The sequence below is a fragment of the Chrysemys picta genome, chromosome 11 (genome assembly GCF_011386835.1).
Source record: "Chrysemys picta bellii isolate R12L10 chromosome 11, ASM1138683v2, whole genome shotgun sequence".
Classification (NCBI taxonomy): Eukaryota; Metazoa; Chordata; order Testudines; family Emydidae; genus Chrysemys; species Chrysemys picta.
The window spans coordinates 5,529,134-5,543,439 of record NC_088801.1 but is presented as its reverse complement, the minus strand read 5'-3'; the positions used below and the strand labels follow the sequence as shown (position 1 = coordinate 5,543,439).

Genomic DNA, 14,306 nt, shown 5'->3' with positions numbered 1-14,306 from the left:
CCGTCTAGATGAGACGCGATAAATCGATCCCCAAGAGAGCGATTTCTACCCACCGATCCGGGCAGGTAGTGTAGACTAGCCCTAAGTGTAAACATACCCTTGGTATCGTGGATCACCTAGTTAGGTGCCTGCTGAAAAATGCAAACAGGGTGTAACCAAGGCAAAGAGTCTGCATATAGCTAGGAACAATAGCTCCAAGAAGCACAAACAAGCCTTCCCAGTCTCCACAAATTCTGGAGTCTAACAAAAACGGTGCAAAAACATCAGCACCACTAGCCATTCCACTATGGATTGCAGGAGAGTGGGAGCAGCGTATCTCAAGGGAATCGCTGTGTCTGGCATCTCACATGGGTGGGACATGGTTTGTGGGTGAAGCTTGGAAGACGACACCTACTTTTTCCCCCATGGTTTGACCTCTGATGTACAGTGATAGGGGAAGCTGTAGAAGCAAGTGGGGGAAGGGGCGCCCCAGGAAGCAGAGACCCCATGGGGCTGCACATGTTCATGGCTTGCAGTATGATCCCGGGACCTGAAACCATTTGAAGTGGCACTTTCCTCCAGAAACAACAGACAGTGACAAAAGTTTAAGCTAATCAGGAAGGGGCGGGGGGGGGGACAGAGAGGGAGTGGGGGGTTACTTTCCTAGGGAAGGAGCCAGGCTGACATGTCCCATATGGTGACATCGTTACAAGTGCGGCCACATGGAAAAGCCCATTCCCTGTGCAGCTGTTTCAAAATGAACTGGTGCTGGGGGAAGGGATGGGGCTGGGAGATGGAACTCCCAGGATATCAGATGATCCTGCGCTGTCAGCGGAGACCCTGCCCCTCCCGAACAGCTGGCCATGTGCAAAGATTTTAACCCAACACACAGATCTGCCTGCCACACAAGCCTCATCAACGTATTGACCACTCGCCAGCAGCACTGGCTCCTTCCTGACGGCTCTGCACTTCCAGGGGAAGGGAAAGCCGGGGCATCAATGGGCTAAACAGGAAAACTCAGTCACTTAAAGGGATTCTGACGACCTGCCATGCACGGCCCTCCCCGCTCCAGTTTTAAAAATCAGCCAAAACACAAAAGAGAGCTGCAGAGTGTGTGTGCGCGCGAGAAAGAGAGTCAGCTAGCATGAGAGACATGCAGAGAGAGAGAGAGAGAGAGAGAGAGAGAGAGAGAGAGAGTGTGTAAGTGACAGAAAAAGGGTGAGAGATGCAGAGAAAGAGTGTGCATGTGTGAGAGAGACATGCAGAGTGTGAATGTGTGTGTGCGCGCGCGTGTGTGCGAGAGAGAGAGAGAGAGACAGAGTCAGCCAGTATGTGTGTGAGAGAGAGAGAGACAGACATGCAGAGAGGGGGGGGCCCACGCATGAGAGTGTCTGGATGTCTCTCTCTCTCTCGCACTGTGTGTGTGTGTGTGTGTGTGTGTGTGTGTGTGTGTGTGTGTGTGTGTGTGTGTGTGTGTGTGTGTGAGAGAGAGAGAGAGAGAGACACACATGCAGAGTGTGTGCATGTGTGAAAGAGAGCGCGCGAGCCATGCAGACTGTATGGGGAATGCCTCTGCAGCACTCACGTTCCCGCTTGGTGTTTCAGTAGCTGCACCTGGGTAGGAAAAGCTGGGGGCCTGTTTTCCACTAAAAGATGCCAGTGTGGCCCGTTGGATACGGCTGCTCTGTGTGTACCTCCTGCTCCTCCCACGTAAAAAGAATCAGAACTAACTTCGTTGCTGTGCGTGAATCCACACCAATGTCGTGCTGGCTTGACAAGAGAATCGCACACAGGCTGCCCCCTTGTGCGCAAACATACCCAGGTCCCAGTACTCCCTACAGCGGTGGCCTGAATAGCACAGGCCAAAACCAGGCTAATCCCCACGCAGACCCTACCCTCCACTGCAAAGCTGTGCGCTGACTCCAGGGAGCCTGGTGGGAGAGAGGCCGGGTCGGCCAACAGCCGCTTTCTGGGCAGCGTGTTCTCGCCAATTGGCATACTCTATGCCAGCACAGCTGTAATGGGCTCGGACACGGCAGAGCCAGAGCAAAGGTGGTACTGATGGGGCCAGGGGCTCCCAAGGTGGTTCAGGAACAACTCAGGCAGATGCATGCGAGGTCACCCATGCGTTTTCTCATTCCATCCCCTGGCAGTGCCTGTAGTGTCTCCTCTAGAAGGGGGAAATGCAGCAGGCTTGCTGGTATATCAAAGCCCCCGAGTATCGCAGGTAAATTTCTCCCTCCTGCACCTTTTAACATGAGAGAGAGGAATAAGGACCATTACGTCATTTCAGCTACTTCTCTTCAGTGCATTAGACGCCAATGCATTAAATGCCCGACGCGGCTTTTCCCTTCCACAGTCCCGGATCTGTGGTAGCAGGAAAGCATGAATGAAGCCTTGTCTGGGTGGTTTTATTCCTTTTACAAGGCTGGTAGACAATGAAACCCTATTCTAGTGATGACAGAGGGTTTCTGATTGAAACATGTTCTGCTCACAGGGGGCTGATGAAAGCCCGTGTATTAGAAAATGCTACCGCACTTGGCTAACAGACAATTCCCCAGTCTATGGCATGGAGCCACTCTCCAGTGACAGAAAGTAAAAGAGCAGAGGAACCAGGGAATATTTATCATGATGAGTGAAGTGTGGAGCTCCCCACAAACTCCCCAGAAAGCCTGAGTGTGCAGATCTCACACCTTCCCAGAGCAGCTCCAGTTAATCCAGCTATTGCACCAATATGTAGAGGACAATCTACATGGGAGTTGATCCTGCAGCATAAAATCATAGAATATTAGGGTTGGAAGAGACCTCAGGAGGTCATCTAGTCCAAGCCCCTGCTCAAAGCAGGACCAACCTCAACTAAATCATCCCAGCCAGGGCTTTGACAACCAAGCCTTAAAAACCTCTAAGGATGGAGATTCCATCAACTCCCTTGGTAGCCCATTCCAGTGCTTCACCACCCTCCTAGTGAAATAGTGTTTTCTAATATCCAACCTAGACCTCCCCCACTGCAACTTGAGACCATTGCTCCTTGTTCTGTCATCTGCCACCACTGAGAACAGCCGAGCTCCATCCTCTTTGGAATGCATCCAATAGCAGCATCCCCTTTCCTTCTCTTTCACATACCCCACATCCCTGGTTGCCAGGGCAGCTATTCACTAGCCAAGAGAGCAGAGGATTGGTGTTTGGCCAACAGGGGGCAGTGCGATTTCAGTGGGGGGTGCTCCCATGCCACATCCATTTCACTACCCCCAGGCTAAAGGATATAGAGTCCCAAGAGAAGCGCTTGTGCAAAGCCCCAACCTCAACTCGCAGCGTCCCAGAGACTCTCTAGCACAATGTGAAAGGAGTGAGGGGAGCAACCTACTTTGATGTCCGGGAATTGGCCAAGGTAAGTGTCCATGGTTAGAAGGGCCTGATCCACAAGCTTCTGATGGAAATCCACCCACAGCAGGTCATTGTTCTGGAAGACAAAAGGAACATGCTTATGAGCACGATCAGAATGCTTTACATTTCTATTGGCAGGGATCTCCAAGCACAGTACAATCGGAAAGCCTCCCAGCATCCCAGAGATAGTGATCTCGTCTCTTTTGGAGAACCTGAGGCAGACATATCCCAGATCAAGAAGAACTCTGTGAAGCTCAAAAGCTTGTCTCTCTCACCAACGGAAGTTGGTCCAATAAGAGATATTATCTCACCCAGTTTGTCTCTCTAATATGCTGGGACCAAAACGGCCACAACAACAATGCATATCCCAGGTCACATGGTAGATGCAGAAATGGAACCCACAAGTCCTGATTCTCCTAGTCAAACTGCTAGACCAGTGGTCCCCAACTGGTCCAACCTGGAGCCTCTGACAGTCAATCGCGATCTCCAGCCAGCGGCGCAGTGGAGCTAAGTGAGGCTGGCTGCCTGCCTGCCCTGGCCCCACACCACTCCCGGAAGCAGCTGGCATGTCTCTGCAGCCCCTGGGGGGAGCGGGAGTGGATCTCCATGTGCTGTCCATGCCTGCAAGCGCAGCCCCCTCCTGCACCCAAACTCCCTCCCAGACCCCGCACCCCAACCCTCTGCCTCAATCCTGAGCCAGCACCCAAAGTCCCTCCCAGACCCTGCACCCCCTCCTGCACCCCAACCCCCTGCCCTAGCCCAGAGCCCCCTCCTGCACCCACACTCCCTCCCAGAGCTTGCACCCCTCACCCCCTCCTGCACCCCAACCCCCGCCCCAGGCTCAGCCCGGAGCCCCCCGCCCCACACTCTGAACCCCTCACCCCCAGCCCAGAGGCCGCATCCCCTCCTGCACCCCAACCCTCTGCCCCAGCCCAGAGCCCCCTCCTGCACCCACACTCTCTCCCAGAGCTTGCACCCCTCACCCCCTCCTGCACCCCAACCCCCTGCCTCAGGCTCAGCCCGAAGCCCCCTCCCACACTCCTAACCCCTCACCCCCAGCCCAGAGGCCGCATCCCCTCCTGCACCCCAACCCTCTGCCCCAGCCCAGAGCCCCCTCCTGCACCCACACTCTCTCCCAGAGCTTGCACCCCTCACCCCCACCCGCACCCCAACCCCCTGCCCCAGTCCGGTGAAAGTGAGTGAGGATGGGGAAAGAGTGAGCCATGGAGGGGGGGGGGGGGGGGATAGAGTGAGTGGGGCGGGGCTTTGGGGAAGGGGCGGAGCAGATCCTGGGTTGATCTTAAATTCAACCGGTGATCTTGTGCATAAAAAGGCTGGAGACCACTGTGCTAGATCATACTCCCAGCTAGGTACCAAGACCCAGTCTGTTCGGTTTATCTACAAGTCCATGTGCGGGCCTTCCCCCAACTAACCTAACCCTAGCGTGACTCTAACCGTTGTTTCCCCAGTAAAAAAGAGACCAGACATCCTGACCAGGCTGGGACAAACAGTGCCCATGCTGAGGGTTTACCTGGGGACGGCCAATTATCCACATTTTTTGCAGGGCTGATAGAGCCAGTGCTTCCCCTGGTGCTGATGGGTGTATAGAGGATGCACCCAGTCCTCACCCATGACACATTTGGGCCAATATTCTCTCCAAAGCGGCTCCTGATGGCCAAAGCCATCTCGTCTTCCTAGGATCATTGCTGCCAGACAGATGTCTTGCAGCAAGGCTCCCAAGCCGAGCGTAGGACGTAAGTGCACTGGTCCCACTAATCCGCTCTCCCCCAGAGGCCAATCTCCCGCCCCGGCATGGAGTCTCACCTCGGCTATTTTGTTGGTATCGTCTCTCCCAGGCCATTCCGGCTCATACACTTCCTGCAAGCATTCAGTCAGCTTCTTGGAGGCCTCGTGCATTGCTAGGAGAGAAGAGAGGGCAGCCTCAAAAACTGAGGGACAGAGCTCCACCAGGGCACCAAGAGCCCCTCCCCATTGCTAGCAGGAACTCGACTGCATGGAATGGATAACAGAAGCCTGATTCTAGTTTAAGGCAGGATATTTCCCAAGCATGATCCTTGCTAATACATCTTGAACTCGCAATAACATGGATGTAAAGCAAAGGAGGAGAGGGGCTCAAGGATCTAGTCACCCAGACAACAGGGCATTCAGTGTTCATCCCCACCTAGCAGGATAGAGTAGGTGGCCTCCTACGAATCTAAACCAAGCCCACCTGGCTGCTAGGAAGAGAAAACAGCCTCTGCACCCCAATGTCTCCCAACAGAGCCACCTTGCTGACTGCCTGAACAACCTTAGAATATCAGGGTTAGAAGGGACCTCAAGAGGTCATCTAGTCCAAACCCCTGCTCAAAGCAGGGCCAATCCCCAGGCAGCTTTTTGTCCCAGATCCCTAAACGGCCCCCTCAAGGATTGAACTCTTAACCCTGGGTTTAGCAGGCCAATGCTCAAACCACTGAGCTATCCCTCCTCCCAGCTGGAGGAGCAAGAGATGTGAAACCGGCGCTCCATCACCAGGCCAGTTGCTCCGGGAAAGCCTGCTTGCACTGGGCAGGAAGAGCTATGGCCAGGAAAACCCTATTTGCGGTGCCTCCGGTTGGAAAAGTGACAGACCTCCAGTTGCACAGACGTTACCTTTTACGGAAGCCAGGTAAGTTCGGAGATCCTTCTGCAGCTTGCTGCCTTCTGTCTGCGAAGACAAGGAAAAGCCAGCCGGTTATTGTTTTGTACAGAGTGAGATGGATTTGTGCAGGACTCATCTGTGCTATGAAAAAAACACCACATCCAAAACTGCCCAATACAGCCCGACGGCTGAGGAGCTGACACAGGACTAAGATCCTGTCTATGCAGGATGGAGCAAAGTGAACCAAGAAATCAAAGCAGATGAGGCTGTTTAGCCCAATAGGCCCTGATCCCCATAGGGTGTGTCTACACTGCATTTTAAGCCAGTCTCTGTGGGACCTAGGCTTGTGGATTCAGTGTGTCCAACCCACGCTTGAGCGTCTACACTGCATTGTTAACCCGGGTTTACCCTGGCCAGCCCTGGGTCTTACCGCTGTGCTAAGATGTCCAGACCTTTTGACTCAGGTCCACACTGCAGAATTACAGAGTTTGGGCCGGAGTCCCAGTGTGACTCAGGCTCTGACCCCCACTCCTCCCAGCAGGGTCCTAGGACCTGGGTCCTGAGTGCTTGCTGACCTGAGTCAGACTGATTTGTTTGTGAATGGAAAGGGGGCTTGGGCTCAAACCGGAGTCAGAACCCAGGGTTAGTGTGCAGTGTACACCTACCAACAGAGGGACAGATGCTCTAGAATCCCACAAAGGAGCCCAACATGTAGGTTTGAGGGGAGGTTATAAACTCTAATACAAGCAGCAATGTATTCTTGATTTTTTACGTTATTGTGAGCAGTTTCTGTTTGAACTTTCCCCTGGGATATCGGAAACACAAAACACACCAGCGCTGTACCAATGTAGGGGCTAGAAAGGGACACGGAACTGTTCCACTTACTGTCCAAACTGAGTGAAGCTGCAGGAAGCAAACAATTAGCATGAATGGTGAAAACCCGAATGCATTTTTTTTTAAATGTCATTCTGTCGCCCCCGCCGGATTTCACGGATTTGGAAGCTAATGGTTAAGAAATAACAATTACTCTGGTTTGCTTTTTGGATTTCAGAGGCGATCAGACATCATGGTGATGCATACAGTACAAGAACCTCGATCAAAACATTGCAATCTCTCACACACACACACACACACACTTTGACCACTTTGGAAGCACTCAATATGATGCAAACGTTGCCTTTTATTGAACGCTTAAAATATCCTGGGCCCGACTCACCACTGCCTTGCAATGTGTCATCACTTACATCTGTGTAAAAGGAGGTGTAAACACACTACACCAAGTCAGAAAAGGAGCATTTTACATCCACTTTGCATCTGCACAAACACCAGAAACGGGAAGGCAGCGGAGAGGCAGGTGCAAGACAGCAGAGGCATGGTGGTGACATCAGACAGCGTATGGATTCTGTTTTCATTTGGATTTATGTTGCCATCCTCTGATGCTTTGCAGTGGAGTGAGCGTTGGCTCAGATGGCAGCAGAAGTCTAAGCGTCTTCTGAGACACAAAGGCCGAAGAAGACTTTGAGAGAGACAGAGATGTCCGAAGAGGGAAAAAACAGGTTTGGTTTCCCTATATTGAACACTTGCGTTGGAGCTTTGCTAGCCCCGGAAGCAGCTGTGAAACTTCACAAGGATGCTCGAGGGTGGCTGTTATGCCGTGCACCAGCATCACACATTCTGCTACATTTCGTTTCCTGTCGTCCTTCCCAGCTTGAATTTTCCACATGGCGCCCCAGCATAATGCTTCTTGACAGGCTGACGAGGGAGCTCGCAGGCGCTCTCTGACAGCTTCAAACTTAGTATCTTTGTGGAAGCAGCTGTTTCCTATCATCTGCCACTCTTCGGGCGCCTGCCTCTTGCCCTCAGCGCGCCTTCCCTAAAACAGAGCTCATGCCGACGTCTCTGGTGTTCCAAACACTGCTGCACGCACTGAGCTGAGATCAAACAGGTCCCCTCCAGAATACTCTCTTCCAGCGGTTGATGTGGCAAAGTTTAATGTGTCTGTGCTAAATTCAGAGGGTCTGGGGAGAAGGAACAGTGACCATGTGTGGGGCAAGAATAGGAGAACTGCGGGGTGGGAGGGTCCCAGAAACTGGGCTCCAGCCCAAGCCCGGAAGTCTACACAGAAGTGAAACAGCCACCCAGCCCGAGCCCGAGTTGGCTGGAGCAGGCCAGCCGCGGGTCTCTAGTTGCTGTGAAAATATAACCTCAGGGTATGTCTACACTGCAACTGGGAGGTCTGATTGCAGCAGGTGCCCCCATACCTGAACTTGCTTTCATCTAGCTAGATTCAAGCTGGCTCACATAACTAGAGCAGCGAAGTGCAGCAGCACAGACTAGCCACTCGAGTACATACCAGGGTCCCAGGCGGTCGGAGCCAGCCTAGGCCGTGGCCCGTCCCGCCGCAGCTTCACTGCTATCATCATTCGAGCCAGCTTTGATCTCGTGTGCAGCAGTCACCCCTCAGGGTTGCAGAGGAGACCTCTCGACTTACAGCCTGGCAATGCCAAGGGAAGTTGGCAGGTGGGGCAGGGAGATGGGCCATAAAAGGCTATCACACAAAAACAACCTCTAGGGCAGTGTTTTTCAAATGCGGCCACCAGGAGCTTTTCCTGTGGCCACAGCGGGGGGGTGGGGGGGTGGAGGAATAAAACACAAAGCAGTGGCCCCTCCACCAGGGCCACCAGCAGGAGGTGGGCCCTGCCCCCTCTGGAGCCACAAACGCATAAGGAGCAGACAGCCAGTGAGTTCCCCACCTTCCCGGGGGCAGGGAGGTTCGGGCTTCAGCCCCAGGGTGGCGGGCGGCAGGCCCCGCTTGTGGGGCTTCGGGCTCCAGCCCTGCACCCCGACCACCGGTGCAAGCCCTCGGCTCTCACACACACACCCATCGCCCCTGGCCCCCCGCTGCCTCCCCATCCATCCCCGCACTGCCCTGACCCCCTGCTGTCTCCCTACCCACCTCCCCATCCAGGGCTTAATTTGTCCTCTGGCTTGCCATGGCTGAGTAAGTCTGCTGTGAAAATGGATATTTATATGCTTGTTAATACCACTTTTCACAGCCTCCCTGATAGCTAGTAAGCCTGCTGTGAAGTGACATTAACAAGCATACAAATATTACTTTTTGCAGCTGCAGACTTACTAGAGAAGCAAAAGAAACAAACAACAAAAGACAAGAATGTGCAAAGCATCTTATTTGTGTTTCTAGTCTGTTTAGGTCAGTAAAGAGTCTGCAAAAAAAAAAAAGCCACCTTTACATAAATAAATTGCAATGATTTGGACATGTATCTGTGCATATTTATTTGCTTTTCCTAAAGTATTTTAGGAAAAATTGTCAGAGCGGCCACCAGCAAGACTTGATGGCCGCACTCTGAGGCCACCAAAAAATGTGTTGTGAGGACCCCTGCTCTAGGGCTTTAATTCTGTGGAACCAGTGATTCCAGGCTTGAGGAAGGGTTGGGGGGGAGAAGGGAGGAGGGATCCTTGATCACCACATTTTCCAAAATAACCACAAATTTTGGGTGCCCCCATTTTTGCGGTGTCCAACGTCAGGCCTCATGAACTAGCACGCAGGACACATCCTCCAGATAACTCTCCTCCCACACACATGGCGAAAGTTGGTGAACTAAAAATGGAGGCTTCCATAGACTTAGAAGCCACTGCTGTAATCTAGTGGGACTAAATGGGCCCAAAGAAACAAAAAGGTGTTAACATGACGCTGCCGCTATCCAGCACTGAAACAGCGTTGAACAAGACTCAAAGTTTGGTGGGCCAAGATCTCAGCTTGCTTAGTACCATGGCAACCACATGATTAAAACTCTTTTTGACCTTGTATTAAAGATACCAAAAAGAAGGAAACAGTGAAAGCACTTGATATGTAAAGTGTTAAGGAAGGCTTCCATTTTAACAACCTCCCTTGTTCTTTCCCTTTAGCTGTAGACAGTTTTTAATAAAGAAAAAACCCCTGTTTGACAGGCTCTTTGATGGTATTAAAGATGGCAATATCTGTCCTCTTGGGGAAACGAGAAGAGGTTAATTGAGATGGGCTGGAGCTGTTAAAGTTCGATGCCGCTTCCTAGAAGACCAAAAGGGACAAACACCCACAGAAAAGGAAAGAAGAGAACAGCAACAACAGAAAATGCAGCTTCCGTCTCCGGCATTGACTTTCACCTGCAGCCTTGCTGCTGGAAGACACAGGTGTGGTACACGTTCTTACCAGCCACTCTGGGACCTGGCAAAATTGTACCAGCATCAGGCTGTGTAAGGCCTTGCTTTTCGCTGCCTTTCTAGTCACAGGCTGCCAGCAGCTGTGGCCAGCTTAACCAGGCTCTTATTAGACAGAAGGCCAAGGGAGAGGGATCGGAAAAAGAAGAAATATGATGGGGAAGGAAAAGGACACATGCGGGGGAAGGGTGACAAAAGTCTCATATCCCAGCTGGTGACTGGGATTTAACCAAAGCAGATGGAGGTGGAGAGGTCAGTTGGGTCCCTTTCTCGGGCCCAGTCTGGTCAGGACATCTCTCTGGATTAGGATGACAAAGGCCCAACGCTGGTACGTAGCTCCTGGGTCCCAAGAGACGGTGGGGAAGGTGGCCATGACGGTAAGCTCGCAGCAGCTGTTGTTCGCAGACAGCTGCTTCTTTTAGTCAGCCACTGTTGCGTTCGAATTTTCTCCTCACACATCTTTTAAGGACCCCAAAAAGGCAGTGATGGATGGAATACCCCATGCCCTCATTATTTTGTTCACCAGTTAGGCCCAATTTCAACACCCCAGTTTTGCGCCATTGATTTCCGGGCCCGCAGTTCTCTTGTTTCGCTGGCATGATCTTAACACAGTCCTTGAATTATATCAGGAGGCCTTTTTGGTTGAACTGATTCAGTCCATCTCCCTTTCTTACCTTTCCCCACCAAGATTTGTTGTGATAGGTCATGACGACATTTTGTGAACGGTCACCATTTTATTTTTTTTAAAACACAATTGAGCTCACAACGCGGGGAAATGTGTAGGCCCAGTTATTACAACACAACTTGTGAAAATCTGACCATACATGACCAGGCCCTACCAGAGCTACAAATGGGAGGGTACATTTCCATCAGATGCTGGTCTCATCAGCCAGTCCCAAAATAACACAAGAATGCTGCAGGGAGTTGTCTGGCAGCAAATTTATAAACAGATGAAAGGAGATTCTTTTAGATATAGTGCCTAGTAGATCAGCCATGGGACACCGTTCAGATACACTGTGTAAATCCTGGTGAGGGAGACTATATATCACACACACACACACACACACACACACACACACACACAAAAGTGGTAGCAGAAACACACACCATCCCCTTTCATTCTCCAACCATCGCCAATGCCTGATGTTTCAGAACAAGACAACCCCTCACCAGAACATGCACTTCTAGCTAGAATATTTTATGCAGAGTTCAGCTCTGTATCCAGTTCCCTGAACGTTCCTAAACTCCAGGGTTGTTTGGATCTGGAGATCTGCTGCAGGCCCGTGCCTAGCATTTCCTTTATTTGTTCCATGTTAGCCATTGATTCCATAAAGAGGTTATTTTGCATTTAAGAGCAGTTCCCTCACACATATAAGAAAGCTGCCAGGTTTTATTTTTAGCATTAACGCTTCCCCAAGAACCTTTAGCAACTGGGTTTTCTTCATACACCCACCACCTGCTTTTGCAAGCTGCCCATAATGGCTTCACTGGCAAAGCCTTTACATATCTCCAGCCATGACAGTGCACCATCAGCTTTCAAGAAGCAGTCAGGTACTGTCAAGGACTCTACATAGAAGAATTAACGCCCCGTAAGTGGCCACTTACAAGCTGCTCCATAAAGCCCTGAGGGCAGAGTGGGTTTCTAACACGGTCAGGCCACTGCAGAATTAGAGACCAATAGACCCCTGTAATACAGGACGTAAACCCTTTTCTCAGCATTATTGTTTTGTCTAAGGGGAAGAAGGTTGTATCTTTTTAGGCTGATCAGAAAGGAAATGTGGTTGCACAATATTCTTTAAAGAATCACAAATGTAGAAGGATTCAATGAAATATCTATTAAAATCCACAAATGCCAAGAAAACCAAGCTAAGGTAGAAGAGCAGCACAGACTCTGGGTCAGCGGTGGGAGTAGTTAACGTTCTGGTATCAGCAGGATGTCCACCCTGAAAGCTCAAGGCATCTTTCCTTAACTGTGTCTGGGGAAAAAACAGCCAGCCAGCGTATGAGCTTCGCGCACACAAAACACAGCACGCTCCGCAGTTCAGCAGGGCGCAGTGAAGGAAGCTCACTGAAAATTTGGTCCTGAAAGTCATTGCTCATTGGATTTTGACATTGGCACTTCTGCGTTTGGTAAGAGACTTCCAGCCCTCATGTCTGTGAATGTATGGGCAACTAAATCCCATACTTCCCCCTAGTAGCGGATTATTAGCCACTGGGCTGATGGAGCCCATACCCAGGGGCCCTAGAAAAATGGGTGCCCCTGCTCCCCAGCAAGAGTGCCGGGCAGGGCGAGGGAAGTCACTGCGCCCTGAACCTGGTCCCGGCAGGAGCGCTGGTTGACAGGGGAAGCCCCAGTGCCCAGACCCCAGCTGCGGCCCTGGGACTGGAGAAGCTGTAGCTCCTTGCCATGACCTCAGGGCTGGGGGAGCCCTCACTCGCCCCTATGGCCCTGCGGCTGGGGGGAGGGGGGCAGAAAGGAGCAGGACCGCAGGAGGAGGTGGAATGAGGTAGACCGTGGATGGAATGGGGCAGGGCAGGACAGAACAGGGTGGGTGCATGGGCAGGGCCGCAGGCAGAACTGGGGCAGGACTGCAGGTGGAAGGGGTTGGGAGGGGTCACCCACTTGCTCTGGCCCAGGGCCCCACAAAACCTTAAATCCACCCCAAGGACTAGGAAACAGCACTGCTGAAAGCAATCAGATTCTGGAAGCCGAAGAGAAATGTTTTGCTCTGCACAAGGGGCAACCACACTGACAGGTGCATGCCAGGGAGGGGCGGTGGGGAGTGGTGCTGACCTCAGCCCTAATGGAACGAGTCTAGAAAGACCCAGCCTTCGCCAGTAACAGTTGTAGCTCCCGTCCATCACATGAGAGCAAGAGAGACAGGAGCCCTTATCACAAACACGTGCTGTCAAACAGTGTAGACCAGCCCAGAGGTTCCACATGAGTGACAGACACCAGGGTATCAAAGCACAGCAACTCCGCCAGCCAGACGCAGGTAGCATTGCCATGTGCCAGGCCTGGATTCCACGCCAAGCCTTCAACTCTCCTCCCTCCCAGGCCAGCGACATTCAGAGGCATTGGGTGAGTAACACAGGTCCAACCTCTCAAGACCAGGGTCCCCCTTCCCCTTTTCCAGCATGCCCCGTTTCCAGTTCTGGGCAACATGCATCGGGTGGCTGGGGACTATGGTGGTGGCTGTATACAAATGACATTTGGGCAAGGGAGCTGGGGGAGGGGAGGGGCATTCCAAGGATCCAGGCTGGAGGTTAACAGCCAAATTTAGCCCATCACGAGGATTAGCCTAACAGCCCAGTTGTGATGCCTCATCAAGCCCTACGAGCCCCAGCGTGTGGGGCCATCTATAGCTCTGCAGATGCAAGGCCATGTTCAGCTCCTGTGTCACGTAGCAAAGTCCACCTGTCTAAGCAGAGAGCTCCTACCATTCACAGACTGCAAAGAGAGATTCTTGCATTGCTTTGAATGGACACAGGGTGGCTTATACAGCAGGGGCTCCCCCCCTACACCCACCCACCACTTGGAGAAACCACAGGATGCCTTGGGGGAAGGAGAGAGCTAACTATCTCTGTCCTAGAACTTAAGAACATAAGAATGGCTGTACTGGGTCAGACCAAAGGTCCATCCAGCCCAGTATCCTGTCTACCGACAGTGGCCAATGCCAGGTGCCCCAGAGGGAGTGAACCTAACAGGTAATGATCAAGGGATCTCTCTCCTGCCGTCCATCTCCACCCTCTGACAAACAGAGGCTAGGGACACCATTCCTTACCCATCCTGGCCTATATTCACAAATAGCCCATACCCAGAAACACCCACTGAGACGACTCAATTCAGGGCCCCTCTGACTGAGCTAGCAGACAAGGATCGGGGCCATCTGCTCATCTGCAGTTTCCCTCCCCTCCTGCTTCAATAGCCCTCTGGATACACCCCAGTCAATTCCAGCCCAATGAAATGCTAAACTGGATACAAATCTTCAGCCCCTTGTTGCAAGAGATCAAGGCCCAGACCCAAAAAAAGGTATTTAAGTGCCTAACTCCCATTGGCTCTAAATCCAATGGGAGTTAAGCACCT

The 14,306-nt window shown here is 52.0% G+C and overlaps 1 protein-coding gene across 46 annotated transcripts in view; it reads right to left on the bottom strand.

The window, feature by feature from the left end:
- The window catches only part of BIN1 (bridging integrator 1), a 147,236-nt gene that overhangs the window by 61,096 nt on the left and 71,834 nt on the right, over positions 1-14,306 (bottom strand). For all 46 annotated transcript variants that reach the window (XM_065561436.1, XM_005279748.5, XM_065561439.1 and 43 more), the window contains 3 exons: positions 6,013-6,067; positions 5,188-5,282; positions 3,344-3,439 (listed from right to left, as the gene is read on the bottom strand). In XM_065561436.1, coding sequence (XP_065417508.1) covers positions 3,344-3,439; positions 5,188-5,280 — 189 coding nt within the window. In that variant the 5' untranslated portion in view covers positions 5,281-5,282; positions 6,013-6,067. The remainder of the gene's footprint in view (positions 1-3,343; positions 3,440-5,187; positions 5,283-6,012; positions 6,068-14,306) is intronic.